Source organism: Halichoerus grypus, chromosome 9, assembly GCF_964656455.1.
Source record: "Halichoerus grypus chromosome 9, mHalGry1.hap1.1, whole genome shotgun sequence".
Lineage (NCBI taxonomy): Eukaryota > Metazoa > Chordata > Mammalia > Carnivora > Phocidae > Halichoerus > Halichoerus grypus.
In genome coordinates this window covers 17,390,879-17,418,460 of record NC_135720.1, presented here as the reverse complement: position 1 = coordinate 17,418,460, position 27,582 = coordinate 17,390,879, and the positions used below count along the sequence as shown (strand labels likewise).

Below are 27,582 nucleotides of genomic sequence, written 5' to 3'. Positions count from 1 at the left end.
GACAGAACAAAGGGACTTCCTTTCCCTTGGGGCCCCAAAGCAGCCTCCTGATCCCGGAGAAAGTGGGCTAAGACAGAGAACTGGGAGGTAGAGTTTGTGTGTGTGCGTGTATGACACTACCCATCTCATCTAGAACTCTCTCCAGTATATGATCTATGTGTCTTCTTCACTCATTTCAGATCAGGAGCGACAGGTACATATGGATTACAGTTAAGTCATATTATTCTTAAATTATAAACTCTTGCTCTCAGGATCCCATTCCCCAATCTTCCACAGAAAAGTTTCCAGATACCCACCTTTAAAAAGGTTTTCAGGAAAACAGTCTTAGCATCATAGAGGTCCTGGCTGCTGATTCTTCCTTGCAACTGGTCCTCTGCTACTGGAATGTTACAGTGACAGGATGAGAGGCACCAAAACCCCAAGGTGTCCGTTTCTCAAGGTAGCCTGGGCTCAATGAGCTATATCTCTTCCTCCAATCACTGTGCAAATTACGGGAAAAGGGTCCTGGCTGGGAGATAGTGCAGTGCAGTGGTTAGGATACCGAGGGCTGGAGGGTGGGACAGATATGATGAATGTGGCTCCCAACCCAACTCCTAGGAGCTCTGTGTCCTCAGGCAAGTCACTTCAGCCTCAGGTAGTGCAGCTTCTATATATAGCAACAAATGATTCTTACTGAAAGTGTGGGTGATGGGAGCAGCCCTTTCGTCCATCGCCCACCCCCGCCGCCGGATCTGTGTTGGATGCGGTCTTTCTACGGGGGGGGAGGGGGGGTTCTTTCACGTCCAGAAGCTTCCCATGGAAGGAAAGGGGGCAACGCTGAAATGGGTATGTAAGGGCCCTTCCCCTTCATCTCTGCTAGAGGAAGGACCTCCTTGAGTAGGCTCTGTACCACCCTGTTGCCTCTCCGGTCCTCACGTGGAGGAGCGGCTCTGTGGAGGAGAAGCTGGAGAGCTAGGGCGAGCAAGAAGAGAGCGTCCTCTTCCCTTTCTCTTCCAGGAGTCGGGGCGATGAGCCTGGCCCCATGGGCATGTTTAATTATAATTCACACCACTTGCTCTTTGACCAGCTCAGTGAAGTCTTGAACATATACCCAAATACTTTTTACCGGCCTTTTGTAAGCAGCTCAGGATACAGGAGGAGAATCAAGTTTCTGAAATGAAAAAATATATATATATAGTAAAAGAAGTCGTGCTTCTTCCTGCCGGGGACTGTTTACGAGAGGGAAGTCAGCGGGGCCCCCAAGAGGTCGCTGGTGGCGCAGAAACTGAGGCCAGATGGTAGAGAAAGGGGGAAGGAGAAAAACACCCAGAAACTTTCTTCCTAGTTGCGAATAATCGCCGCCCCCCCCTTCGCCCCCCGGTCAGAGGGAGTAATGTGACACCCGGGAGAAACCCGGAGACCCGGGCGCCGAGAGGGAGGGAAGAGGGAGGAGAGAGGGCTGCGGAGAGCCGGAGAGGGAAAGGGGAGGAGAAGAAGGAAAACCCCTGTCAAGGAGGTGGAGCGAGGGGGTGGTGTCCGCCTCCTGTTCCTCCCTGCCGTCTTTTAGAGGAGTCTGAACCGGGACAAAACACGCCGAGACCGACAGACACAAAGCCGGGGGGTCCACGCTGGCGCTGGAGGCGAGCCCCGGCGGCCGCGAGCGAGCCCGAGGCGCGGCGGGGCGCGGGGCGCGGGGGCGCTAGCGGGCGCGGGCGCGGGCCGAGCCGGGGCCGGGCACCTCGGCCGCTCGGGCCGCGGCGGCGGGGACCATGCCGAGGAAAGTCTCTTGAGCCCGGCAACTTCGGCCCCTCCCCGCCCCCACCCGGGCTGCCCTCCGCGCGGCCCTGCCCATGTGCAGCCGGCCGGCCGGGCTCTCCTCCTCGCAGGCGGATGGGTGACCTTTTCCTGGCTCGGGCAGGCTGTGCGAGGCGGCGGAGCAGGCGATGAAGAAGAAGCAGCAGCATCCCGGCGGCGGCGCGGATCCCTGGCCCCATGGGGCCCCTCTGGGGGGCGCCCCTCCGGGCCTGGGCAGCTGGAAGCGCCGGGTCTCCCTGCTGCCTTTCCTGCGCTTCTCCCTCCGGGACTACGGCTTCTGCATGGCCACCCTGCTGGTCTTCTGCCTGGGCTCCCTCTTCTATCAGCTCAGCGGGGGACCCCCTCGCTTCCTGCTCGACCTGCGGCAGTATTTGGGTAAGGAAGGGGGCCGGGCGAGGGCGGCGCGGGCCGCGCGAACTTGTGCTTGGTGGGGGGGGGGGCGGGGAGAGGGGCGCGTCGGGGACTTGTGGCGCTGCGACCGCCCGCCGGCGCCCCGAGGCTCCCCAGGTGGGACGCCCGGGTGCCGGCTTCCTCCCGCGCGTCTGTCCGTCTGCTCCGAGGCGGAGGCGCTGCCTGGGTGGCGTGCGGGGCAGGTACCCCGGGCGGGGCACCGCATACCTTCCCCGCCTCTGCCTCCCCGTCTGGGGCGGAGTGCAGGCGTGTGTGCTTGTGGGTGGGTACGAGTGTGTGTTTTCTGGCCCGGAGGTGTGGGGAGCGGCGAGGGGAAGGGCTACTCCCCTCCCCGCCCCCCCCACCCCCGTGGCATGGTCAGTGACCGTGGTCCTCTGTCTCGTGAGCACTCCGGGTCGTGCGGGGGCTGGGGTTCTCTCCTCGCCCCGCTTGGTTCTGCTAGTTCTGCCCCGCGAGTTCCCCTCCTGCTCGCCGGCTCAGTGGCCCAAGGGCAGTTTTCGGGCTCGGTGCTGACCCTGGGCTGGCTAGTCCTTCGGCAACAGCGAGGGGGACGCGGGAAGCGGCTGCCCCCGGGGGGGTCCGGGGCTATCCGAGGGCGCGGGTCAGCCTGGCTGGCAGTGTAGCCTGCTTGGACCCGAAGATCCTCTGCGCTGCGTGTGTCTCAAGTCAGAACTTTTTTGGGGGGGGGGGCTTGTTCTGGTTTCTTAGAAGCGAGGCCGCCCATTTTTAGCAGAGGTGAGGAGGGGGTTGCACGGAGAGAGAAAAGAGCGGCTGCAGAGAGAGGGCGGGATCCGCAGCTGGGTGCGGGCGCGGGGAGGGCGGTGCCAGGGCCAGGCGAGCGCACGCCCGGGTCCCCGGTCCGCTGCTGGCGCGCGCTCTGGCCAAGGGAGGCTGCAAATCTCTGACCCGTCGTGGCCAGAAGAGGTTTTGCGGGGGCGCGGGGAGAGGCTGGGGAGGCGCTAGCTTCTTGCAAAGGTCCAAGGTGATGAACCTGAGCCACCGGGCAAACATCCGGCATCTGCCTGACGCGAGCCGGTGCGCAAAGGGAAGCCTCCGAAGCGCTGGACCATATCGGGCGGAAAGACTCCAGTAGGCTGGAAGCTGCCACACTTCACCTCGAAAGTCCCCCAGTCGCAGAAGCCACAGGTCTAGATAGCAGGCTGTTTTCGAAGGAAAAAAAAAAAAACAAAACCAAACACCTCAGCAAAGTAACAACTGTGTCGGAGCATTTTGAAATATAAACGCAGATAAAATAATGCTCTTTCCATGTAGTGAAGCTCAGATTTTAAAAGGTGTGCTTACATTTCAGTAGAAACTTTGGAGAACTATGGTTTTGTAAGATGCTTTAGGGAAAATTAAAGGAAAATATTGTCCAAGCAGATTTCCAGAGTACAATCCTTAGCATCTGGTTTCTTAGAGGGTTTGGGATAATACGCACTTTTATTAGGGAGTCAAATCTCTTATTTCCCTGAGTTCTGTATTTTGGAGTCTCCATAGCTTCATAGATTCTGAGACACCTGCTAGTGCTACAAAGCTAACTTTTTTTTCCTTTTTCTTTCTTTCTTTTTTTAATAGTTAACAACATCTCACTGTTAACTGGCATTGGGAAGTGTTTTGGAAGCCCAGGGCTCTATAAAATCTGATAACGAATTCTTTGTTGAAATTCCCCTTAAGCAAAATGTGGAGGCCAATGGGGCAGGGAAAACACAGTAGATGGGGAATGAGGATATCTGTGTTTAGTCAAGAGCACTTGGCAGGGCACTCAGACTTCCTGGGCCTCAGCTTTTTCATTAGTAGTTAGGGGCTGGACTAGGTTATATCTCAGACCTCCACCCAGCTCTTGAAATGTGGTGTTTCTGATCCCTTCTTGGGGACAAGAAAAACTGAAAGGAGGAATGAACAAAGGCCATACTGGGGGTAAAACCAAGAAACTGCATAATCTAGCATGTTAACCTTTTGAAAATTGAGCCAAAAGCGTGTTGTTCCCAGAATCGAGTGCTTTCATCCTTTATTTCAAAAAATGAGGCCTGATAAATTTGGGGGCTCAGTTGGTAGAAGGGTGAATTCACTCAGGGAACTGGGAAGAACCGATGGGTCGAACATTGCTCTTGTTACTAACGTATCATTAAGTTTCCGACTGACATGATGGGTGAAAAAAATGACATCACTGTGAACTGAAAATAGGATACCTTGGCCAAATTTGTTCCCTGTTGTTTTGTTACATAAATATAATGATTTTTGGGAAAAGTGCGCTTGTGGTCTTTAAGAGGGTCTAAAATATACCCTTAATAATATAAGGCCAAGGTATCTGCAAAATACTTACCCCTTGTGTCCTCCATTCTATTATTTTAGTGTCTGTCAAAACAAAATTTGTGGTTAGTAAACATATCCTCTCAATTTCCTGAGTTAGCCAATTTTGGAGGCAAGTATTTTTCTTAAATATAAGTTCATATAAAGTCAAAATTTTCCAAATCAAAATAATATTTATAGCAAAAAATTTTCTTGACAGGAACTTATTTTAATACACTTAGATAATATTATACATCTACACATAGTAGCTACTTGATATTTATGGCAGTAATAACTGAACCTCTTGTATCAAATAGGTCGTATGATATTTAACATATTGAATATTCTCACAGTAAAGCCAGGAGATAGGACCATTCCCGATAAAAGCTAACACTCATTGTGTATGTTCCAGTAAATGCACATGCAGAATGAAATTGTATCCACATAGCAATATTACAGGGCGCTTCTATTGTTCCCATTTTTGATGTGGGAGAAATGAAAACACAGAGATTCACTGACTTGCTGAAGGACGCACAGCAAATAAGGCAGGACTTGAACTCAAATCTGTCTGGTTCAGGCACTTAATGCGTAACTCTACGAGCAGCCAAGATGCAAGGGGAATCAGAAGAGCTGACTGGCTAAAAATAATCATATGTATTTGCATAATTTCGCTTTCTTTGATACTTTTATTCTGAGTATCTTAAAGGGCCAGCAGAGAAGGGAAATAAGTCAAGCAGCTGGTCTGCTCTTAACTCCACCTTCCTGTATTAATCTCCCTGTACCAGTGAACTCAGCCCTCCCGGCGCCACACACCCAGAGGTGATACCAAATAGAATCTTGAATTCCTGATCTTTCTGTCTTCTTTTAGCAGTTTGTTCTTTGTCTAGGCTAGTCGTTTTCAATGTGTGGTCTGTGGACCTGCAGCATTAACATCACCTGGAAACTTCTTACAGATGCAGATTCTCAGGGCTCGTTCCAGACCAACTGAATGAGAGAGTCTGGGCCCAGGACCCAGCAATCTGGGTTTTAGCAAGTCTTCCAGGTGACTCTGATACAGGCTGAAGTTCGAGAACCATCGTTGCAGGGAAAAGCTTTACTTTCAGGAAGCCTCCTATATACTTGAGTGAAAGAAGGGAGATGAGAGAGAGGAGATTCAGACAGTATTTTAAAGGTGATATGCATGGTTTCATCTTTTAGGGCTCAACTTTTAAAAATGCATCTGCTTTGTTGCTTAAGCCCCATTGTTTCAAGGGAAGGACCAGCCAACAGCTGCAGCTGCAGCTGGCTTTAGACTCTCCGAGGTTAGGAGTTGCGTGGAATGGGGTGGAGCTGGCGACCAGAAGGAATAGTGGAGAAAGAAAGGGGAAGGAGGCAATGATGATACTTTCTCTTCCCACAGAAGCTGGGTCAAACAGTTCTTCTTTTCTGGTTTGTTTGGGCCTGGGCAAAGTCTGTTTTCCGTGAAGGTACTTTCTGCAGCAAAGGATTTGAAAAAAGCAAAGTAAATTGGGAGCGAGGTGGATTATGCAGGACTAACTGTGGTCTTGATTTTTTCCTCCTTGAAATCGGTTGAGGGAGAACAGGAGCATAGAGTGGGGTAAAATGCATGGGTTTGGCAAATGGCTATCCCTAAGCTTGGGGACCATAGTTTTTCCAATTCAGTGACATTCTTTGCTTTTTTGAAGTGGCATTCAGACTTTGATTTGCTATAGAAAACAAATAAAAATCAAGTAACCCCCCCCACCCCAGAAATTAGGTTATGATACAGCCTCTGCCAGTAGTCTCATTACTTATGAGCTGTGGAAATATCAGAAACTTGGAATAAAACTCGTTACTCTGATGTAAACTGAATAAAGCCAGATGGCTTACTACATATCTTACACAACTGGCAAACTCTAATGATTTATCATCAGGCCTTGGATATGTGATTTAGCCTTTATGGGAACTAAATTTGTTGGGTCGATCTCAAATTGACATGCTTTCCTTTCCATTTTTTAAATTATACCACTTTAAATGGAGATACACTACTTCTATTTCAGTTTTCAGAATTGCCAATCTTTATACATATTATATATGAGCATGGCAATTTCGAGTCAAAAAACGAGAGAGAAAGAGATGGAACTTTATCGAATTTGAAATTCTCCGGGGTTAAATGAATTTAAAGGAAAATGTGAAAAATAGAGATCCAGATCTGTTACAAAATCATTTCTTTAAACCTTAAAAGTCAAATTTAATTTTTCCTCTGCACATCAGGCATGGTTTAAATATAGTGCTCCAGGCCCCAGACAGCAATCTAGGAAATGAATGCATTAAATATGATGTGATCAATAGAAATCGTTGACATAAAAAGAAAATGGCATTCTTGTTCGTAGCTGCAAATGTGTCTTATAGGGTTGGCTGGGGACACAGTAGCCCTGTATTAGAGGAAGGACAGAAAATGGAATTCAGCTATGGCAGACTGTTCTAGAAACACATGGCATGAATGGTGAAAAGCATTCTGCTTTGTAAACTATTTTTGATGTAGACTAGTCTCAGTATGAATTGTTTAAAAGTACGTATAAATATGTATTATCTGGATACTGTCTTTCCTCAAATTCCCTGTCATCAATCCAGGTTTAAAACACTAGTTGGCTTTGTATTTGAGAAACCAGAAGGAGAGTGGTCAAGCTTGTTGGGTCGCAGAAGAAATGGTATCTTTTGCTTCCCCTGAGGGAAGCGCAAGGGTGGACGCTAGCTTGCCGTGCAGCTGTCCTGAAGAGGAGCAGCGATGGACGATGAAAAGGCATCTTATTTGACAGAGCGTGGCTGCTTGAATTGTAAGAAGTTATCATTGCTCTTTTTTTTTTTTTAATTTATTTATTTGACAGAGAGAGACACAGCGAGAGAGGGAACACAAGCAGGGGGAGTGGGAGAGGGAGAAGCAGGCTTCCCGCTGAGCAGGGAGCCCGATGCGGGGCTCAATCCCAGGATCCCGGGACCATGACCCGAGCCAAAGGCAGATGCTCAACGACTGAGCCACCCAGATGCCCCTCACTTGCTCTTTCTGCTTTCGTTTTTGGTTCTGTTTCGAAAGATGTTAAGACTTGACCACAAATAAATGTTATCTTACCTGTATTGATTTTTGTTATAGAAAACTCAGCTTTAAGCAGTGATTGCCATAAACCCTTTCATTTATTAGAAGTGGGGACTGAAACACGAATATTCCACCAAAAAATTAAAAAAAAAATACAAAAAAAAATGTAGCAACTGTTGGGTAAGAAAATTCCAAATGAAGCCCATTTCAGTATTGCTTTTTATTTTTAACAGTTTTATTGAGATATGATTTAGAAACCATACAATTCACACATTTAAAGTTTTGAATACTGTAATAGTTTTCTACAGTTTTTAGTATATTCATAGACAAGCGCAACCATTGCTATAGTTGATGTTAGAGCATTTTCATCAGCACAAAGAGAAACCCCATATCCTTTGGTTGTCACCTCCCCATTCCTCCATCTCCTCAGCCCTAAGTCAACTCTAATCTACATTCTGTCTCTATAGATTTGCCTGTTCTGGACTTCTCCTAGAAATGAAGCTGTACAATATGTGGCCTTTTGTGAGTGGCTTCTTTCACTTGGCATATTGTCGTCATGGTTCAGTCATGGCGTAGCATGTATCCCTACTTCATTCCTGTTAATGGCTGAATAATATTCCACGGTTTAGACCACATTTTGTTTATCCATTCATGGGTTGATGGACATTTGAGTTGTTTCTATCTTTTGGCTATTATGCATAGTGCTTCTATGAACTATTGTGGGAAAGTTTTTGTTTGAAGACCTATTTTCTGTTCCTTGGGGTATATATACTTGGAAGTGGATTGCTAGGTCATAAGGTAATTCTATGTTTAATTTGTAGAGGAACTGCCAAGCTGTTTTTCACAGGCGCTACGCCATTGTACACCCCACCAGCAATGTATGAGAGTTTGAGCTTCTCTACATCCTCATCAACACTTGTTATTTTTCATTATTTTGATTATCGCCATCCTAATGGTTGTGAAATAATATTTTATTTTGCTTTTGTTTTGCATTTCCCTAATGATGAGTGATGTGGAGCATCTTTTCATGTGCTTATTGGTCATTTATATGTCTTTTTTGGAAAAATGTGTATTCACATCCTTCACCCATTTTTTTTTAAAGATTTATTTATTTATTTGAGAGAGAGAGAAAGAGAGAGAGAGTGCATGGGGGACGGCAGAGGGAGAGGGAGAGAGAATCTCAAGCAGACCCCGCCTTGAGCAACAAGCCTGTTGTGGGGCTTGATCTCATGACCCTGAGATCACGACCTGAGCCAAAACCAAGAGTTGGATGCTCAACTGACTGCGCCACCCAGGCGCCCCCCTTCACCCATTTTTTAATTGGGTTCTGTTTTTGTTTTTGAGTTTTAAGAGTTCTTTATATATTCTGGATACTAGACCCCTATCAAATACATGATTTTGCTATTTATTTTGAAGTTGCAAAAGATGGTACTGGCTTAAACACAATACTGTTACATGTTGTTTTCTATATTATAGGTGTGTACCTTCTCAAGGGGCAAATTATTTTTGTACTTTAGTCATTTTCAAAGTGCTAAGTACAGTGTCTGGGTATATAGTAAATTCTAAATAAATTCCTAACAATTAACCAAAAACAAGGCTATCTTCAAAAGAATCTTGGGGGTCTTGTTTGCAGTATGGATCACTTTGAATAGGAAACATTTTGGTTGTCTACATTTAGCTCTCATGTATGACACTTCACGGATAGATAGCACTAACCCATTTGATAGATGTCACAAAGATTACTGTGATTTATGTGTGAAATATGAGTGTAGCTAGTTTTGAACAGCAGATTATAGTACAATAGATGTGAGTATTTTGTCCTGTGTTTGCTCACTAGAATGGAGCTGATGAGCTCAGCAGGGGAAAGCATTTGGGTACATCATGTTCCTTATACAAGGTAATACAAGGCTACCAAGGAGATCTTGAACATTCTCATAAAATTAGAATTTGTAAGCAATTCATTTTTTATTCACATTGCTACAACACACAGGACAAATATATAGGAAGAGGATTATGTATATATGTTTCTCTTTAGTAAGTTAACTTACGAATTTTAGAAATATTAGTTGTTTTTCTAAAAGTGTTAGACATTTTTAGTATGTTTTAAAAATACGTATTATCAAAATGAGAAGCTTTAAGATAGGTACAGTCAATTCCATGCTGCTTGGTAGAGGCTCAATTTGAATAATTTGTAACATTCTCATATTGAAAATGACCTGGGAGCCAGATAGCTATTTAGTGGTGAGGGTATGATACACCTCTTGGTCTGACTCTGGGTTTCTATCAGTTGTCCGTAATTTCCCAAAGATGGGAAATTTTTCTTGTCTCATCATATGACTATGCTTCTGTTATTGCCTCTCTGCTGATGGTTTAGGAAGCTCACATTCCAACGATGATCTCTGAACTCCCATAATTAGTTCATGATCACGTCTGAAGTTGTGATAGTCTACCTTGTATTGTGATAGCTTGTGGGCAAGCTCCTTGAAAGGAGGAAGGTGCTCCAGTACTGTCCATCTCTAGTCTGACACCTCTCCCGGGTGCTCTGCACAAGCCCTCAGGAACTATCTGTTGAATCAGTATATTGGCTGAGCAGACTGTTCTTCCCAAGGGTGCCACATCCTGCTTCGTTTGGTCTCTATTTTAAGAAGAGAACGTGGGGAGGAGTGCCAGGAAAGACTTAAGCTCAGGTGATGTCTACGGCCTGCCTCTTCCTGTCTCTTCTCTTCCTGGCTGTTTGAAGCAGCTGTTCCAAGCAAAGATATTAAAGCCACTACGACATATAGTTCTGTAGAGATTTCTCTGCACGTGGGGATAATTGTCCACCTCTTACCTGTGGAGATTTGGAATTACATTTACAGAGCTCTCCCTGTAATTAAGAATACCTGAGCTCAATCTAGAGCTTTGGCTGCGTATGACTAGAATGCAGACTTCTTGTTTCTTGTCATTTTTCCAAACCCGGATGAGTAGTTCTGGGAGTTTGCACATTGTTTATTTCTCTCTCTAAGCCAGTGTCTTCCTTACCTAGCAAATTGTGTTAAATTAGCTAGTCCATTTCCAGCATGATTTTTTGTCTTTAAGGAGATGAGACCAAAAGATGACATGGTTTTTGAAGTAGTGAGCAAATGGATTTGCCCCTAGAAGGGCAAAATGAGAAACTATACAATTAGGGCTCGGTCAGTGCACAAACCCATTGACCCTTGTTTGATGAAAGGTATTAAAATCACCTGAAGTTGTGGCTTTGATTAAGCAATTCTTAGTTCACTCATAGATGGGTGACTTAAGTAATTATTTACATTTAGCCCTACTGCATTTCTGGAAACACCATTGATTTTTTTTTTCCTAGCTCAGTGAGTATGACTTTCATAGTCTTGAGGAAAATAAAGATGGAAGTATTCTGAAACACATAAATTCTTTTGTTCAGTCATTCAGTAAATATTCATGGAAGGCCTGTGGGCCACAAGCATCAGATGTTAGAAAGAATAGAGGCTTTAGAGCAAAGATTTTGATGTGAATCACTGCACTACCACTTATCAGCTGGGAGAACCTGGGCAATTTTCTTAACTTCTCTGAACCTCAGGATGTTTTGATCTATATGATGGGCTTGGTAAGTGCTGTTTTATAGGATACGTCTCTAACCCAGGGCCTGGCATTCGGATTCAACAAATGTCTATTTTCTCATTTTGTCCTTTGCTTCTCTCAGGCTCCCTTTTCTTCTGGCACGAATACATCCGTGCACGGGGACACACACGCATGCAAACACACATCCTGGTGGAATGTGCAGTCTCACTCCTGGCTTGGCTTCCAACCGAAAGCACCAATATAACCAAGAACTATGAATGTACTAAACCAGTGTTCTTGTGGCCTATCTCATCACCCTCACCCTCAGATTGGCAAGGGCTCTTCAACAGCTGACAAGTTCCAGTCATTTGCCCCGTTAATTATACGCACACCAACCTTCCAGCTCCTTCTCTCTGTTGCTTCCTGGAAACAGTCTTGAAAGAACACATTGAACGCACAGCCTGCTTTGCTCTGGCTTGAACTTATCCACACCTTTCCCCCCTACATTTGTAAAAATAAAAATAGTTGTGCAGAGGGGGTGTGGTGCAGCTGACAGTCTGGGATGGCCTGCTGTCCGAGGACAGGGCTGGGGGTCTGTAACTCATGCCCTTCCAAGCAATCAAAATGCAAGGCAGACCCTGTGACAGCTGGTGAGAACTTCTCCCGCTTAAGACGGAACTATCAGGCCCCGTAGTATGGCCACTTGCTTTTCTCTGGTTTCTACTTCCCTTCTTTTGGAGGTTAGGGCCAGGGCAGTGGACCAGAGTCATGGATCCTGTCTTTGCCCGGAGGCTGGTGACCTTGCCTCTGTCTGCATATTCTGCTTCTTCCTGTTGCCTTGACCTGCCCCGCCTTCGATGGGTGCTGGTGCATGTGCGAGCCACAGGCCATTACCATCTGCCATAGTTGGTCACTCAAGTCCTGGAGAAGTTGAAAGCAAAGATGATTTTACATTATTTAATAGAAAGTTAAATTTTGCTTAGAAAAACCATGACCTTGCAATTCCAGCGCAGAGCTTCCTGCTTTGACATGAGGGCTGTTTGACGTGAATGCCTTCCCGCTGGAGAAGCGGAAGCCAAACCGTGCCGGTTGCTGCGAGGGGTACGGGACCTGGTTCTGGAAGGGTTCCCAATTAGTCAGTGGTCAGTGCTCTTAAGTCACATGAGCCTCTGAGGCTTAGGTTTCTTTACCTCTAAAACGAAGACGTTTGATTAGGTCCATGATTCTCCATTGTTTTTCTTTCTTAAGACCCCTGTCAGCAGCAGTGTTTCCGTATGATCTGGCTGGTCCGACTAGGACTGTGTCCCAGTGGCCAGGAATGGGAGAATAGGGGTGGATTTGGGGTTCTTTAAAGAGATTCTCTAGGTGATTTTTATATGTAGCCCCAGGAGACGCTGTCTCTTTTCTCTTTAGAATCACTGCATTAGGTGTTTTCTAAGGTCCTGCCTACTCTTTTTTTTTTTTTTTAAGATTTTTATTTATTTGTTTATTATATATATGTATATACATATATATATATATAGAGAGAGAGAGAGAGAGAGGGAGCATGCGAGCAGAGGGAGTGGGACAAGCAGACTCTGTGCTGAGCACAGAGCCCAATGCGGGGCTCAGTCTCACGGCCATGAGATCATGACCTGAGCCAAAATCAAGAGTCAGACACTTAACTGTCTGAGCCACCCAGGTGCCCCAAGTCCTGCCTACTCATAAAATTCATGTGTTGAAAGAGATAAGCCATTTAACTGTAGCAACTAAAACAGTAAGGCTCTTTCCTTTGGCCCCAAATACCTATTTAAAAGACTGTAGGAGTCAAGTGACTAAGGCAAGTGGAATACACAAGAACTTTTTAGGCCATTATTTTCAAAGTCTTAATCATAGTTTTTTGTTTGTTTGTTTGCTGTTTTTGTTGCTTTGTCTTCATTAAAATTGGCACCACTCCCCCAACATCACCAATTTGCCACAGCCTATCTGGACAATAATGGGAGAATCTCATTCTAGAAGTTGTGGGAAACAGAATGTCCCTAGGAAGGCAGAGAGAGAGAGAGAGGAAGCAGAGTAAGACATGTCTTTCTAGAATTTGGAGTTTAACAATGTGATAGGAAGAAAGAAGGAAAACAAGTAGGAATATGAAAGCTCCATTGTTCAAGGAAGATTCTCACAACCTCTCGCCAGCTCCCTGCTCCCAGCCATCCCTTTCCCTCGGGGACAGCTCCAGTAGCCAAGGGAGTTCTTCACGGTGTGGCGAACTACTTCCGTCTGCTTCTGCTAGTTCTTCTGGAAGCTACACAGAATAGTCTATTGGACTGTATCATCTTTCAGAGGATTGAAGATATGAAGATGCTGTCATGCGCCCCCCATAAATATTTTCCAGAAAAATAGATGTAGATCCCAGTAGTTCCTCATCTGAAGTCACCTTCAGATATAGCAAACAGCAAAGGAAAAAAATGACTGTAAAAGTAGAACTTTCTGAACAATGGCACCCCATACACAAGGCAAAAGACCCAGACTGGGGACAGGTGTTTCTCTAGGAAATGGGATTAATATGCAGCTATTTAAATGTTTAATAAATCAATAAACAAGAGAAATAATTTGTGAGATAAAAGGGGAAAGAATATGAGCAGGCAGTTCATAGAAGAGGAAATACAGCTGACCAGCAAGCATACAAGAAGACCGAATGGCCTCCATTCTCTTATGTACCTTAACCACTTGCCTCTGTCTCTGGGGCCCTTCGCTGGCCTGTAGAACTGAGGAAACTTCCAGTTCTCTCTGCTCACGAGCCAGCTTTGCGGAGAGGAGTCACTATCAGAAGGGTGTCTCTTCTAACCCTCCTTCTTCTGAGAATGACCGCCACATCCCATCCATCAGTGTTGCGTAGTTATGACAGGGGAGGGGAGCCGGGGGCAGCTCTCGGGAGCCCTGACTCAGGCCCTAGAGACAGAAGTCTTGCCGCGGTTTTGGTGCCACATTTGTGTTGGGTGGTCTGCTCACTGAGGCACCCTTCTCCACACTCAGCAGCGCAGCCAGGGAACCCCACACCGTTAACCCCCAGTCGCGCCCGGCAGCCTGCTCTGCCTCCCTCCTTCGTGGCCTCTCTGCATCACGGACGCTTTGCTGAGTCTGTAAGAAGCAGGGCAGAAGGAACCGACGTCACACGCTCACAGAATGCAGCATCTTTTCCTGGGAGTATTTTCTCAATATCTGGAAAAAACAAGTGAAACTGACTCATCTGGTTGGAGTTCTACAGAAATGTGATTGCAGATTTCTTGCGATTTCATTCTGCTTTAGTGTCAAAATTCAGCCAACGATGTGCCAGAAAATGTGTGTAAAATCACATACAGATTTAGACACTGGAAGAGGAAGTTATTTTTACCAGGGCGGGGAAGGAAACAGAAAGTGACAGTTGGCAGGGAAGTCAGGGCAGGGCTGAGCACGGAGGTGAGGTGTCTGCACAGCTGGGGTGCGGGCACGCTCGCATCTCCGGTCCTACTGGCCTGGGGGCTGTGGTGTGGTCGCCTCTTAGCAGGTCGAGTGAGGACTTCCTGTGCTGAAGACCTACCCAGAGGAGAGTGTTGACATAACCTCCGAGGAGGATGCCGGGTGAAGCAGTCGAGAGGGTAACGTTGGTTACTCCTGAGACTTGCTGTGTGCTCTCCGGGACAGTTTCACAGGGGCTGCTCTCAAGAGCTGCACAGGACCCGAAGGTGAAAATGGAGCAAAGGATTCTGGAAAGCTACGCAAATACAAAAACCAAACAGTGCAGCATCTTTAGTTTGCCTTAGCAGATGACAGGAGCGAGGCCGTATTATTTTCTTTGCTTGGGCTTTTCCGAATTCCAAAGGCTGCCCTTGTTAGCTGGCCCAGCAGAGATCCAAGGCCTTACGGAGTCTCAAGTATTTGTGGTTATGTTCTTCTAGTCATGCTGTGAGATGAAGAGTTTTCCAGAAATTAAAGCGAGGGAGAAGGAAGGATTTGTTAGGATCCATAACCTCTTTTTATTGCCTTTCTCCCTTGGGCAAAGGATATCTAGAGTTACCATTTAGTGATGATATTTGAGTCTCCTAAGCTTGTAGTTTGATGATGAACTTCTCAAGTGCATTTGGAAAAGACTTTATTCAAGCATTCTTGCGCCTTACTGCCCTGTTCCATTCGGCGGGGGAGAGGTGCCTCAGTTCTGTGGGCCTGTGTTGTGAAATGTATGCGGTCACAGCGGTGCCTCTCTGTTTCTGAACTGAACTCTGGCATGGAGAGTGTGTTTTAGGCGTGTTGGCGAGTGTGCTCCCTAGCTTGGAGGGAGGACCTACTAGAACAGTCTTAGGTTACCAGGAGGGCTTCTATTTTTGCCTTTCATTTCTTTTATGGTATAATGCATTGCTGTTTGACAACATAACCCCCTTTGTCCAGATTTTTTTCTTGGCCGCCTTGTTGGAATGATAGGTTGACCTCTTGTTCATTTCGGAGTCAGTCTTGCCCACAAGGCTTTTTTTTTTTTTTAAGATTTTATTTATTTATTTGACAGAGAGAGACACAGCGAGAGAGAGAACACAAGCAGGGGGAGTGGGAGAGGGAGAAGCAGGCCTCCCGCCGAGCAGGGATCCCGATGCGGGGCTCGATCCCAGGACCCTGGGATCATGACCTGAGCCGAAGGCAGATGCTTAACGACTGAGCCACCCAGGTGCTCCGCCCACAAAGCTTATACTTCATGGAAGTTTCACATCAATGAGCCTTAAAGGATCACAGAACATGTGTTTTCTGACTGCTTTCACATCCCACCCTCCTTCACATTTGGCTTGGCCCTCTCTTGCTTCTATCTTGTTCCTTCAACAAATATTTATCAAACTCTACTGAGGTGCTGGGTAGGGGAGATACCGTGACCAATAACACTGCACTCAGGGGGCTGCCTTCTACTTGGAAGGGCAGAGAAAGACTGAGGCTAAACATAGAGAGGGATGAATAGGGGCCTGTGGGAAGCTACCAGAGGAGAGTAGAAGCAGTATTTGTGCCTGGCTGTGGAGAGGCTGATGATTTCTTTGGTTAAGGCCCTGTTTATGCCAGTCTCAAGCTCTTAAGTCTGGCTGCACAATAGAATGACCTGGAGAGCTTTGGAAAATGGTGATTTTCATTCATACCAGGCTGGGGCCTGGGCACCTGTATTTGTTAAAAGCTCCCAGGTAATTCTAATATGCAAGCAAGGTAGAGAACTACCGAAGCAGATACAAGGCACAGCAGTTTGATGTGTGCATTAAGTCCTCTTACAGTGCTATTTAGGGATGGCTTCACTTAATCTAAAATCGTTTATTTGGTTGTGACATAACCCTTTAGCTTTTGGCTTCTTCACACCAGCTCATCTCAAACTTGAATGGCATTCAGATCACCTGGGAGTCGGTTAAACTGTAGATTCCGGTGCAGTAGATCTCCGGCGGGGCCTGGGATTCTGCATTTCCAAGAAGTTCCCAGGCGTCACCAGCATGTTCCCGCCCTCCGGTTGGAGGATCACACTTTGAGTAGCAAGGGTCTACGCTGCAGCATTTCTAGGACCTAATTAATACTTGTAAACAGACCCATGAGTCAAGGTACAGCCCAGCCCACTAAAGAGCTGTGCATTTAAACATTTTATAAAATTCTTCTTTTTTTAAAGATTTTATTTTTAAGTAATTTCTGCAATGGGGCTCGAACTAAAAACCCTAAGATCATGAGTCACGTGTTCCACCGACTGAGCCAGCCAGGTGCCCCCACAAACTTCTTTTTAATTGAATTTTCATTCACCAATTTGATTGTTCAAATTTAAGAACACTAGATTTTTCTTAAGTGAGAATCACACACTTACATGATTCAAATTTAAAATGCCTGTTGTTTTTCCTTTTCCTTTTAATCTGTGTAATCCACAGTATTGTCATGTAGGCTGTCTGGAGGTTTGTGAGTGTACAGGTTTTGACTTCATGTCAAGTTTGTTAATAAGCATTGGAAACCAAACAACTGTTGGGTATGAAGTTTCTTCATAGTTGTTGCAGATTCCTGCACCGTTGTAAATTTTGTTGTTAAGGCATAGTATCAGAATTCATTGCCAAAAGTCCCTCTTATCCAGATACTCCCGGTGAAGGATTTTTTTTTTTTTTTTATGGCCAGAGCAAATAATTGGATGCAAATAGAGCAAATAATTAGAATGACTCGGTGTCATGCTTTGACAACACAATTTTAAGAAATAGTTAAAACCATTAGTACATGCTTATTGGAGGAAACTGGAAAACAGAAAAGCACAAAGAAGAAAAGAAAAAGGGTATTGATTGCTTTACTCACAACTGCTTTGGTTTGGTTACACCTTCCTTCCCCCGTGTGGTATCACAAAGGCCCTTCCACGCCTTCACACATTTTTCCAGGAGGTTGGTTTTCATGGTGGCAGAGCAGCTTGTGAATGTTCCGTGATTCCTGTAGCAGAGCCTTTTTCGTATTTAGCCTCTTTCCAGTTTTTCGAGATTCTAGATGCAGCTGTGATGAACATTGTTCAGCTTTTGCCCTCTTGTCTACTTCCCTTGGATAAATTCTTACACTTGGAACTGCTGGATCAGAGTGTGTGCCCGTGTTAAAATCGCTCTTTGTACAAACTGTCATGGTTTTTGATGTAGCTGACCAGCAGTCTGTAACCTCTTTTGCTCATCCCCTGACAAGCACTGGATATGATATCATAAAACTCTTCACCCATTCCATTGGTGAAAAGTGATATTCTCATGCTATAATTCCCATCTGCTTGCATATTAGTGACATTGGACAATTTGACTGTGTTTATAAGATGTGTTTATAAGATGCATTTCTTCTTTAAGGAATGAGTTTTACCCTTCCCCATTTTTTCCCTCTAGATGTGTTCTCCTTTCTCTTATCAACTGTAAGAGTTCTTTCGGGATGGAGAGTATTAACCCCTCCCCATATGTGCAAATAATAATCTCCTGGTTTTTCATTGCCCTTTGGTTTTTTAAATCAGTATCTCTTATTTTTCTTGTGCACTAATTAACATTCTTCTGTTTATTATCTTTGCTTTTATTATTTTTTAAGATTTTTCTATTATTTTATTATTCAGGTAGCCAACATATAGTACATCATTTGTTTTTGATGTAGTGTTCAACGTTTAGAAAGGCCTTACATCCTGTCATCAAGTACGTAGTCTGTATATTTTCTTCTAGTTCGTTTGTTGTTTCCTTATTTCATTCACTTTCTCACCCCTTTTGGCACTTATTTTGGTGTAAATTAAACTCAGTGATTTTGCAAGTCTAGCTGGAAGAAGAGTCGTCATACTTGAATGTTGTCATTCTTGAACAGCAAATTAATTTGTCAAACATTGAGATGAACTGATTTGACCTTAATGCTTTTTAGAGGCTTCAAAACCCCCGTTTGCCATCTAATCCCACACTTTCGGAGGCGGGAGGGATTCAGGGGCCATCCAGTCCTTCTCTGTAGTTCTAGAACCCAGTGGCTGGGCCTCTCCCTCCACAGTGTCTCCCAGCTGTACCTTTGAGCGTGGGACTCCTCTGTCCAGCCACTACAATTGTTTCTGGACAGAACTGTTTGCGTGTCCGTGCATCGATCGCATAGCTGCTTGTGCTCCGGCTAGGCAGACACGACCGCTCTCTTTGCCTGCCCTGCCTGAGTTGCTCGGTTGCAGGATTGGGCAAATTTATGAGTCTCAGCCTCTTGGATTCTTCCTGGGCCTCTTACTGAGAGCTAACAATGAGCCTCCTGAAGCCACATGCACCCTTTTCAGTTTGGCTGGAAATTTAGCTGAGGGTGGATCTCCTTAAGGACAGCCTGGCTCTACCAGCCCTCAGCCCTTTGCAGCATTTCGGTCATGGGGACAGCATTCATGTTAGCACTGTTTTTATAAGCAGCTAGATGACAATAAGTTACTTAGTTCCCGTGGGTTGTTATTCTTTTAAATGTTTATAAAACTCAAGGGATCACAATTTGAAAACACGGACATTTAAAGGCCAACCATATGGTCTAGCAGAGCTGCATTCTCTTTTCAGGAAATCATGTTGCGACTGTGAACTTGCCTTTAACAGGATGTTGAGTATTTCAGGAGGCGGTGTGGTGTAACAGAGTACTGGGCTTCCAATCAGAAGTCCTCTGTTTGAGTCCTGGCATTGCCGCTCTGCAGCTGTGTGACCTTGGGTAATTCACTTAACCTCTCTGAATCTCCGTTGGAACTTTAGAGGGACTCTTTCTGTTCTAGAACAACTGCCAGCAGATTATAAAGAGAATGTTATCTGGTACTCTGCTGCCTGGAATCCTATGACAATTTGCATTTATATCTGCCAATACCCATCCTCATTTTAACTATCGAAGCAGAAGCCTGGCCAGAGCAGGTGGCACTCCGGAGTGTAGGAGCAGGAGGCAGGTTAGTTAACTGCGGGATGTGTGTATATGTGTTGTGTCTTCAAACAAACCAACCCATCAAAATTCTGCCTTTCGGCTTTCACACACAGGGTTATTTGTTGTGTATATAGTTCTGCTCTCTCTGTCACAGTTTTCTGTGGGAAGAAGACCTCCTAAGATAATGTAAATTACATTTTAATCTCCTGGATCTTTTTACTCTTTCCCTATTTTCCTAAAGGACTAAACAAAGATTTTTTTTTTTTTTTGGTATGTCCTAAGACCTTTGGCTGTTTCCCTTTAACTTACAAAGAATAGTTTGATGATTAGAAGTTCTAAAAACACTTAACCCCGTGATCATTTGATAAGTTTTTAATTTTTTCAATATTGTTTTCAAAATTTGTGTGCTAGAGACACAAAAGTTCTCCCAAGAGCTGCTAGTGTAGTCTCTGATACGGATGTATAAATTCATCATTTTTATGCATATATTTGTGCTAAAAGAGATTCATTCACATGCTTGGGGAGCACAGGGGAGGGAAAAATTAGATTATGAGGGGGCTTCATGGAAGAGGTGACACTGGAGCTGGGCGTTGAAGTGTAAATAGGAGTTTCCTGGGCAGAGATGTGGGAAAGGGGCATTCTAGACAGAAGGAGTAGCACTTGCAAGGGCAGGCCAGTGGGCAAATCATGGCACCTGTGGGTACTCCGAGAGAATATAGGGTGGCTGCTGAGAGATTGTGCCAGGGGGACAGTGAGTGGGATTTGCTACAAGGGAGGCTCCTAGGGGAAAAGGTTAGATTGTGAAGGCACTTGTATGTTGCACTAACTGGCGTGCAGTGGGGGAAACCACTGAACAGTTTTAGACAGCAGGGTGATAGTGGATTTGTTATTCATGAAGATTCTGGAGACAGAATGCCATGGAAGAGTCTAAGCATTTGCCTGGAATGGTCTTCAGATTTGAATAGCCTTTAAAGTTCATAAAGTACTTGCCCAAGTATTATCACACCTGTTTTTTTACTCTCCCACGTGATAGGTGGTAAGCTCACTTTGCAGATGAGGACCTGAGTCCAGAGACGCATGAAGTGCTCTGGGTCGCTCAGCTTGGGGGGTGGGGAGAGGAGGTGCTCTGCATCTAGTCCAGGTCTGCTCATGTCCCAGGGATCTTGTCCTCTTTACTCCATGCCTATGGAAGCAGATTTCAACAAAAGCACTGAAGTATTTTTCTAACTCTTTTTACGAGAACTTTCAAAGTAGTTTTAATCTTGATAAAGAAAGTTTGACAGGAAAGTCAACTTAATTCTTATCCTGCAGGTATTTATTTAGTCTAATAGATTCATGTCGATTTGCCTCCTTGCCACTGTTTTCCTGTTATGATAGCGTTCTACAAGCTGATGGTTTATTTTCTCTGATTAGCTAAAATGGGAGGAAAAATCCCCACTGCCTTTTTATTAGGATATTCTCTACCATATCTTGAATTTATATTTCATTTATTTCAGTAACTTCGACTATGCCATTTTGTTGTAGATCAAGTTAGCGTTTAGGCTATCATTTTTCACTGTTTTAAAAATGATTGTTCACTGAGTACAGCGGGCTTATTTTCTCTGTAGCCTTATTGAAGTTTCTTTAGAAGTGACTCCACTTATGTCTTGCCTTAAGTCCTGTATGCTAGGGCTGTTGATCTTGCTTTTTTTCCTTTTTTAGAAAAGATTTTATTTATTTACTTGAGAGAGAGAGAGCGGGGCGGGGGGGAGGAGCAGAGGGAGAGGGAGAAGCAGACTTCCCGCTGAGCAGGGAGCCCGATGCAGGGCTCGATCCCAGGACCCTGGGACCATGACCTGAGCCGAAGGCAGACGCTTAGCCGACTGAGCCACCCAGGCGTCCCTGCTCTTGCATTTTGAGTGTAGCTTTTCATAAAGCAGTTCAGCCCTTTCAGCCCCTGCTGGAGGACACATGGGCCTCCCTCTGCTACCACTTGCTCTGGGAGGTTTCAAGCAAAATGGTCTAGTTTTGTTTGTGCTTGTTTTTAACCAGAAACCAGTTTCAAAATCTCTAATCTTGTTAAAACACAGCTGGAGGAAAGGGGTTTAGGTCATAAAAAAAATAGAACTGTGCTGATGGTGGTGGGTGGGTAGGTAGTCCTTCAGCCACTTGAATTGCAGGACATCTTTTTAGGGAAGAGGTGAAGGATAAAAAGCTCAAGTGGGTGCTCTGTGCCCCAAACCTGTCTACACTGGCCCAGGGGCTGGCACTTATTGGGAAATATATGCTTATTAGGGTAATTATAAATGTACCCAGAGCAAGAGACTTTTTGTAGCTGTACATTAAATGTATATCTGAATTTTCTGGGGGCCAAGGCAAAAAGGGAATGAAATGTGTCATGTCATCTTTGTCTGTATAAGAAACATACCTGTTCATTGGGAAAAGGTCTCCTCTCTTTTCCTGCCTTCAAATTAAAGGAGAAATTTATTGGATCTTAAGAGTATTATATTGGACAATACCTTCTACAGTGTTTGTTTTTTTCCCAGAAAATGACCTGTTCTTCATGAGGCTGTGCCATTCATCGGCCCTTTGTGAAAGTGAAAGGCATAATAGAAAATCACAGGTCGGCAATGGCATTTCCCTGGGGAGCTGAGCTGTTTAGGTGTCTTGTCTGTTTAGTTTAGGTGTCTTGCTTTTCAGTAGGTTTATGTGTTGAGAAAAGACAGAGCAATGGGTATTGACCATGGCCCTGATTGTTTCTCTCAAGTATCAATTTCTTCAGCCTTGTGTTTGGCAGGAACAGGAGAGTAGTCAGTTGAATGATGTTAAGTGCTGAGGCACAGAAATCCAGTGTGGGTGAGTGAGTTTGCGCAGAGCAATGTTCTGGTTCATTCACCTGCCCTTGTAGGGCAGCTCAGATCTTCTGGGCTTGTGGAGGGCTGAGCCTTGTATGGGACCCTCCCAGACTCTCAGCATTATTTCTCACCTGGCAGCTGAGACCTGGGCCAGAATCTTTCTCAGAGAATTCTGAATAAACATATTTTGAATGCCTAAGACACTTGATGCCTTGAAGGACTTTTTAAAAAAAAAATATCTAGTATACTTCCAATTGTCAGTGAGAGAATGGAGTTCATTTTCCTGGCTTTTCTTCTGTAGCTTTTGAAATAATAATAATAATAATGATAACAATAATAATATTTTCCAGTTCAACAAACTTTTATTAGTCTTGCCATATTTTAGACACTCTTGGATACATGATTTCACAAAAACGTATGAGGAACTTTGACAAAGACAAAGGATATTATGATCAGTTGTAAAGTATGTCAATTATAATTTCCATATCTTTTAATTTCACTTACGTTAATATGAATTAGAAAATGGTCATTTTTTCCATATTTGGAATAAGACGATATACATATTAAAAGCCTAATTTATTTTTCAAATGGAAATGGAAACACCAGAAGCCTCAGATTTTTTAGTACATCGGAAAAGGTGAATTCGTGTCCTTTCCATTGGGTGACATTTTGTTTAATTATTTTTACAGGACATACGTAGACATTTTTCTATTTTTCCCTTTTGAAAAGGACAATAGGAGGGAGAGATGGGAGAGTAAATTTGTGAATTTGCGCAAATGCCTGGTGTAGGATTCTGTGGCACCTTGTACACCTTTGGGCACTGTGCACACAAAGACTTTCCACAGGGTATTGAGCAGGGATTGTCGGAGAGAATCAAATTCTCCGTTGTCAGCTGCCCAGTTATTCTTTTCTCGAATTGAGCTCCCTGAGAACTTGCAATGCTGGCTCTCCTTTTCCACTCATTCACCCTCCAGGCCCTCCCCACTTGCCCGCTTCGTAGAGAGCTTTGCCTGAATCACGCGGCGCTGGGTGCCCAACGTGGCCAGGTGCTTAAGGAAGAATGCAGAAGGCTGGTGCTGATAAAGTGCGTGACTAGTGCAGGTAACAAATCCTTCTGTGAATCAGGTGGTTTCAGTTCTTGGCTTTCAACCAAAGTGAAGGAGTTCAAGTTATCAAGGAATCAAATTATTCAAGAAATCAAGTGATTTCTTCCCGTAGGTGATCAACAGATTACTGTGGGATTTAGAGAGACATTATAAAGAAGTGAGCAACATCACTATAATAGAACTCTCCCATCCCTATCTACTAATTTATGTGAACGAAGTTTCTCAGTGTTCATATTATTAAAATGAAAAATAGCAATAGAGTAGATGCATTTTCAATCAAGTTTTACTTGGGCTTTTCAATCATTATTTGTGAAATTTGTGAAAATCTTTATGTCGCCTTGATCAGTTGTGAACCAAAGGTAATCTTAATAATAACTCAACTCAGAATATATTTTTTGTACTATAAGAGCATTGTGGTCACAGGAAAATTTTAAAAATGAATCTCAATTTACACACATATTTTTATTGTAGAAAAGAGAATGGAATGATGGAAAATATTCTCAAACATAAAAATATATTCTGTTAGAACAAATATTTGGGGGGGGAGTGGAATGGAGATACAAGTTACTGGAGAATGAGCGAATGGAAGAAAAGCCTGCCAACCCTCCCTCTTCCCTGTCCTCCCCATCCTTCCTTCATAATGGTCTCGCCTCTAACAAGGATTTTCCCATACTGAGAGTGACTTAAATATTACTGTGTTATTCTCTCCCACTCTCTCTTGATCTCCCCCTACCTAAGTAACTAGTGTCGCAATCTGGTATTTACTGTTCTCTGCCAGTTTTTTGTGGGGCTTGAATACTGTACAAATTTAAGATTTTTTTTTAAAAGGAAAAAGGGTAAAAAATTATGAGTTGAAAATGCCCAACCAACACAATGTCATCCAGTTCGAGAGGGTGTATGAGGAAGAAGTTAAGAGTGGAAAGAGACAGTGGTCGTAACTAATTGCTTAAGCAGCTTACCTTTGCAGATTGTACAAAGATGTGTGACCAAGTGAGTTTATTGCTAATAAGTTTATTTATGCAGCTTTAAAGGCTCCTGAGACTTAAGCTTCAGTAATTTCACTGTGAACCTCCCTCTATACATATCACACACACACACACACACACACACACACACACCCCAACTTTATAGGAAGCAAATTTTTATATTTACAAGAGTAGATAACGTTGCGTGTGTGTGTGTGTTTGTGTGTGTATTCTGTTGGATATATGTATGAAATGATATAACTGTTTTATTTAAAAATGTTAATATGTATCTTGCTGGAAATTATATCCCTTGCAGCTTTTTTAAACATACGATGAAAAGTTCTGGATGTTAACTTAAAGTGTGGTAGGGCAATTTCAGAATTCTTGTGGAGGTAATTGTGAGCATAAAAGCTTGACAACCGTCACAGAAGAGACTAGTCCTTGCTGTTCTAACACTTGGAATTCTGTTGAGAAAGCACATAGCTGACCACTATGCATGGAAATGAATCCTATGATGTATTCAGAGGTTTCCTTGTGGAGGAAACTGTCCTGGACACCAGAGGCTATTACCAAGTCTTGGGAACTGGGAGCCTGGCTGCACATGGAGATATGTCCTGGTTTCACATCTGTTTGCCAGGGGGGGGCAGGGAAAACCAGATCCCTCCATCCATCTTCCGTACCCCTCCTTGCTGCTTCTATACCCCCCACCCCACCTCCCCAACCTGTCTTTGTTCTGAGTTACACGCTAGGTTAAAAACAAAAAAATTAAGCCATGCAAGTTTCTGTGAGGTTGTTTGATCTCATTGGGAACATTTTAACTCTTCTCCAAGCCCTTCCAAAGTGACAGCCCCACACCCATCCCTTCAGTCAGCGAAACTTTAGTTGCCAGTTTCTTAGAAGCCACAGGGATTATAAATAGCACATCATTTCTTTTTTCACTGTCACAGTCAAAATCGTGTTTCATTTGGTGGTGGTGGGTGGTGGTGGGGCAGCAGCGGATAGGTGTTAACTTGATACCACCAACTTTTATTGGATGCTTATTTAACTATGCCATGCACTTTATTTCAATTATGTTTGTAAATTTTTTGATGGCAAGGCAGGGACTATGTCTCACACATCTTTTTTGATTTGTTACAGCATCTTGTGTCATATGAGTGCTTAGCAGGGAAAATGCAATACAGATACTATTAAATTGGAATTTTATTGAATTTAAATTGTACTGATGTATTCATTTATTTAAAAATATTTATTGAACACCTACTGTGTGCTAGGGGGCTTCAAAGCACTTAGAGTCTGGTGGAAAAAAAATTCTAATGTTAATTGATTACCTACTCTGAGCTCTGTTGCTATGTCCTTTATTTCATTTGAACTTCACAAAATCCTGTGAGTTATGAGAACTCCATTTTACTGATGGACAAGCTGAGGCTTAGAGATGTTGAGTAATTTGCGGGTAAGTGTAGATGCAGGATTTTAACAGAAGCAATCTTACTCCAGACCATGCACGGGTCTGTTGTCAGCCTTTGGCAATGAAGGGGAGTTGGCCATAGTTTTAACCTTATTGGAAAAGAATCCCAGATATGGGAACTATTTTGATGATGTCACAATTAATTATCTACACTTGATGAAATACGAATTTCATACTTGGGACTCTAGGAGAACAAGACATATATCTTTAATTCTCTCTCTCTTTTTTAACTTGGAGAAACTCGGAGCTGAAACATTTATTTATATTTTCTTTTCTGCATTTTTAAAGGAGATGTGAATTTCAGAGACTTGTTCTTGTTTCTTTTGGCTAAATTAGTAGGGCAAATTTACCTCATCTCAAAGAAACAAACAACAATGATGGATCTTATCTTTAAATCCCAGCATGATGCTATTCTGGGCCTGAGTAGTTGTGACACCTCCAGATGTCCAGTGCTGCCTTCTAGCAGACGTGTGCTTTCTGGTTCGCTTTCAGGCATTTAGTGCATCTTGTTCCAAATTTTAAAAAAAATATGACCGTTAGCTTACATTTTCCAACGAGTTCAAGCCTTTTTCAGCAAAAGTGTTTGCGGTGGATTTTTGAGGGTGGGAGTGTGGTCAGTGATGTAACAGAATCTCAGGGACTTAGCAGTCGAGCTGTTTTCTTGTGACTCCCAGTTTTGTGCAGAATCATCTCATTCTTCTTTGCACGTGGTTCATTTTAAAGTGAACCTTCAAGTTTAGCGAGATAAGCAGTTGGAGTGGAGCACTTTGAAATGAGGCAAAGAGACATACTTGTAATGGAAAGTAGTGCAAAACCTTAGTTATCTAGAACGCCAGGAAAGGAAGAGCTCAAGGTCATGATGTTTTTCAGAAAGCGAAGGTTTGTCCTTTTAACCCCCAGAATCTCCCTTCTCTTTAACCATTTTGTTGGAAATCTCTCTAACGTATTTATACCTCTTTCTCCTTCAAATGGAACTATAGTCATTGTTTGACTTTTTTTTCAATGGCTCGCAGGCATACTGAGGCACAGAGTAGGGAGTAGGGGATGCGCCTGATTCAGCGGGGCTCTCTGGGGCTGTCGAGGCGGGCGCTGTGCTCGCTGCACCTGCCCTCGGTAAGGGCTTTGTGAACTCTGGGGTGTGTTTTGTAGCTGTGCCATCTCCTGTCTTGTCCGTGGTGCCTTTCTCTGCTCTCAGGTAGCAGGCAGCTCTTCTCTTCCTGCTCACTTGCTGCTGCTTTTTTTTTTTTTTTTAAGATTTTATTTATTTATTTGTTAGAGAGAGAGAGAGCACAAGCAGGGGGAGCAGCGGAGGGAGAGGGAGAAGCAGGCTCCCCGCTGAGCAGGGAGCCCGATGCGGGGCTCGATCCCAGGATCCTGGGATCATGACCTGAGCTGAAGGCAGACACTTAACCGACTGAGCCACTCAGGCGTCCCTAACTTCCTGTTTCTAAATGGCCGTGAATTTTGACAGCAAATTACAGAACTTGTTGGAGTTGTTTGTAAAACAAGGGGGACTGGCTCTCAGCAGATCCCTAAATGCATGCCTGATGGAACCGTGTCTGATTTTACTGTCATTTTATCCTCCACACACAACGCCTGGCTCACTTGCCAGCACTCAATAACGACTGTATGTAATGAATAAATGAACAGCATTCATGATCTTTATCTCTCCGACTTTGGACCATTAGCTCACCAGAAGCCTTATTTGTTTAGCGCCTCCATGCTGCTGTGT

At 44.2% G+C, this 27,582-nt stretch overlaps 1 protein-coding gene and 2 long non-coding RNA genes across 9 annotated transcripts in view; 1 reads left to right on the top strand and 2 right to left on the bottom strand.

The window, feature by feature from the left end:
* LOC118524742 (uncharacterized) overlaps positions 1–1,710 on the bottom strand; it is a 37,755-nt gene extending 36,045 nt beyond the window's left edge. For all 3 annotated transcript variants that reach the window (XR_013441058.1, XR_013441059.1, XR_004911811.2), the window contains exon 1: positions 297–1,710. This is a non-coding gene — a long non-coding RNA (uncharacterized LOC118524742). The remainder of the gene's footprint in view (positions 1–296) is intronic.
* Positions 1,666–27,582, top strand: part of UST (uronyl 2-sulfotransferase) — a 325,108-nt gene continuing 299,191 nt past the window's right edge. For all 5 annotated transcript variants that reach the window (XR_004911810.2, XM_078054593.1, XM_078054592.1 and 2 more), the window contains exon 1: positions 1,666–2,169. Coding sequence is in view for 4 of the 5 variants with exons in the window: in XM_078054593.1 (XP_077910719.1) it covers positions 1,923–2,169 (247 nt within the window). In the remaining variant the exon portion in view is untranslated. The remainder of the gene's footprint in view (positions 2,170–27,582) is intronic.
* On the bottom strand, positions 11,519–14,399 carry LOC144379036 (uncharacterized). The gene is made up of 2 exons (XR_013441057.1): positions 13,820–14,399; positions 11,519–12,046 (listed from the first exon to the last, which is right to left on the bottom strand). It is a non-coding gene; the product is annotated as an uncharacterized LOC144379036 (long non-coding RNA).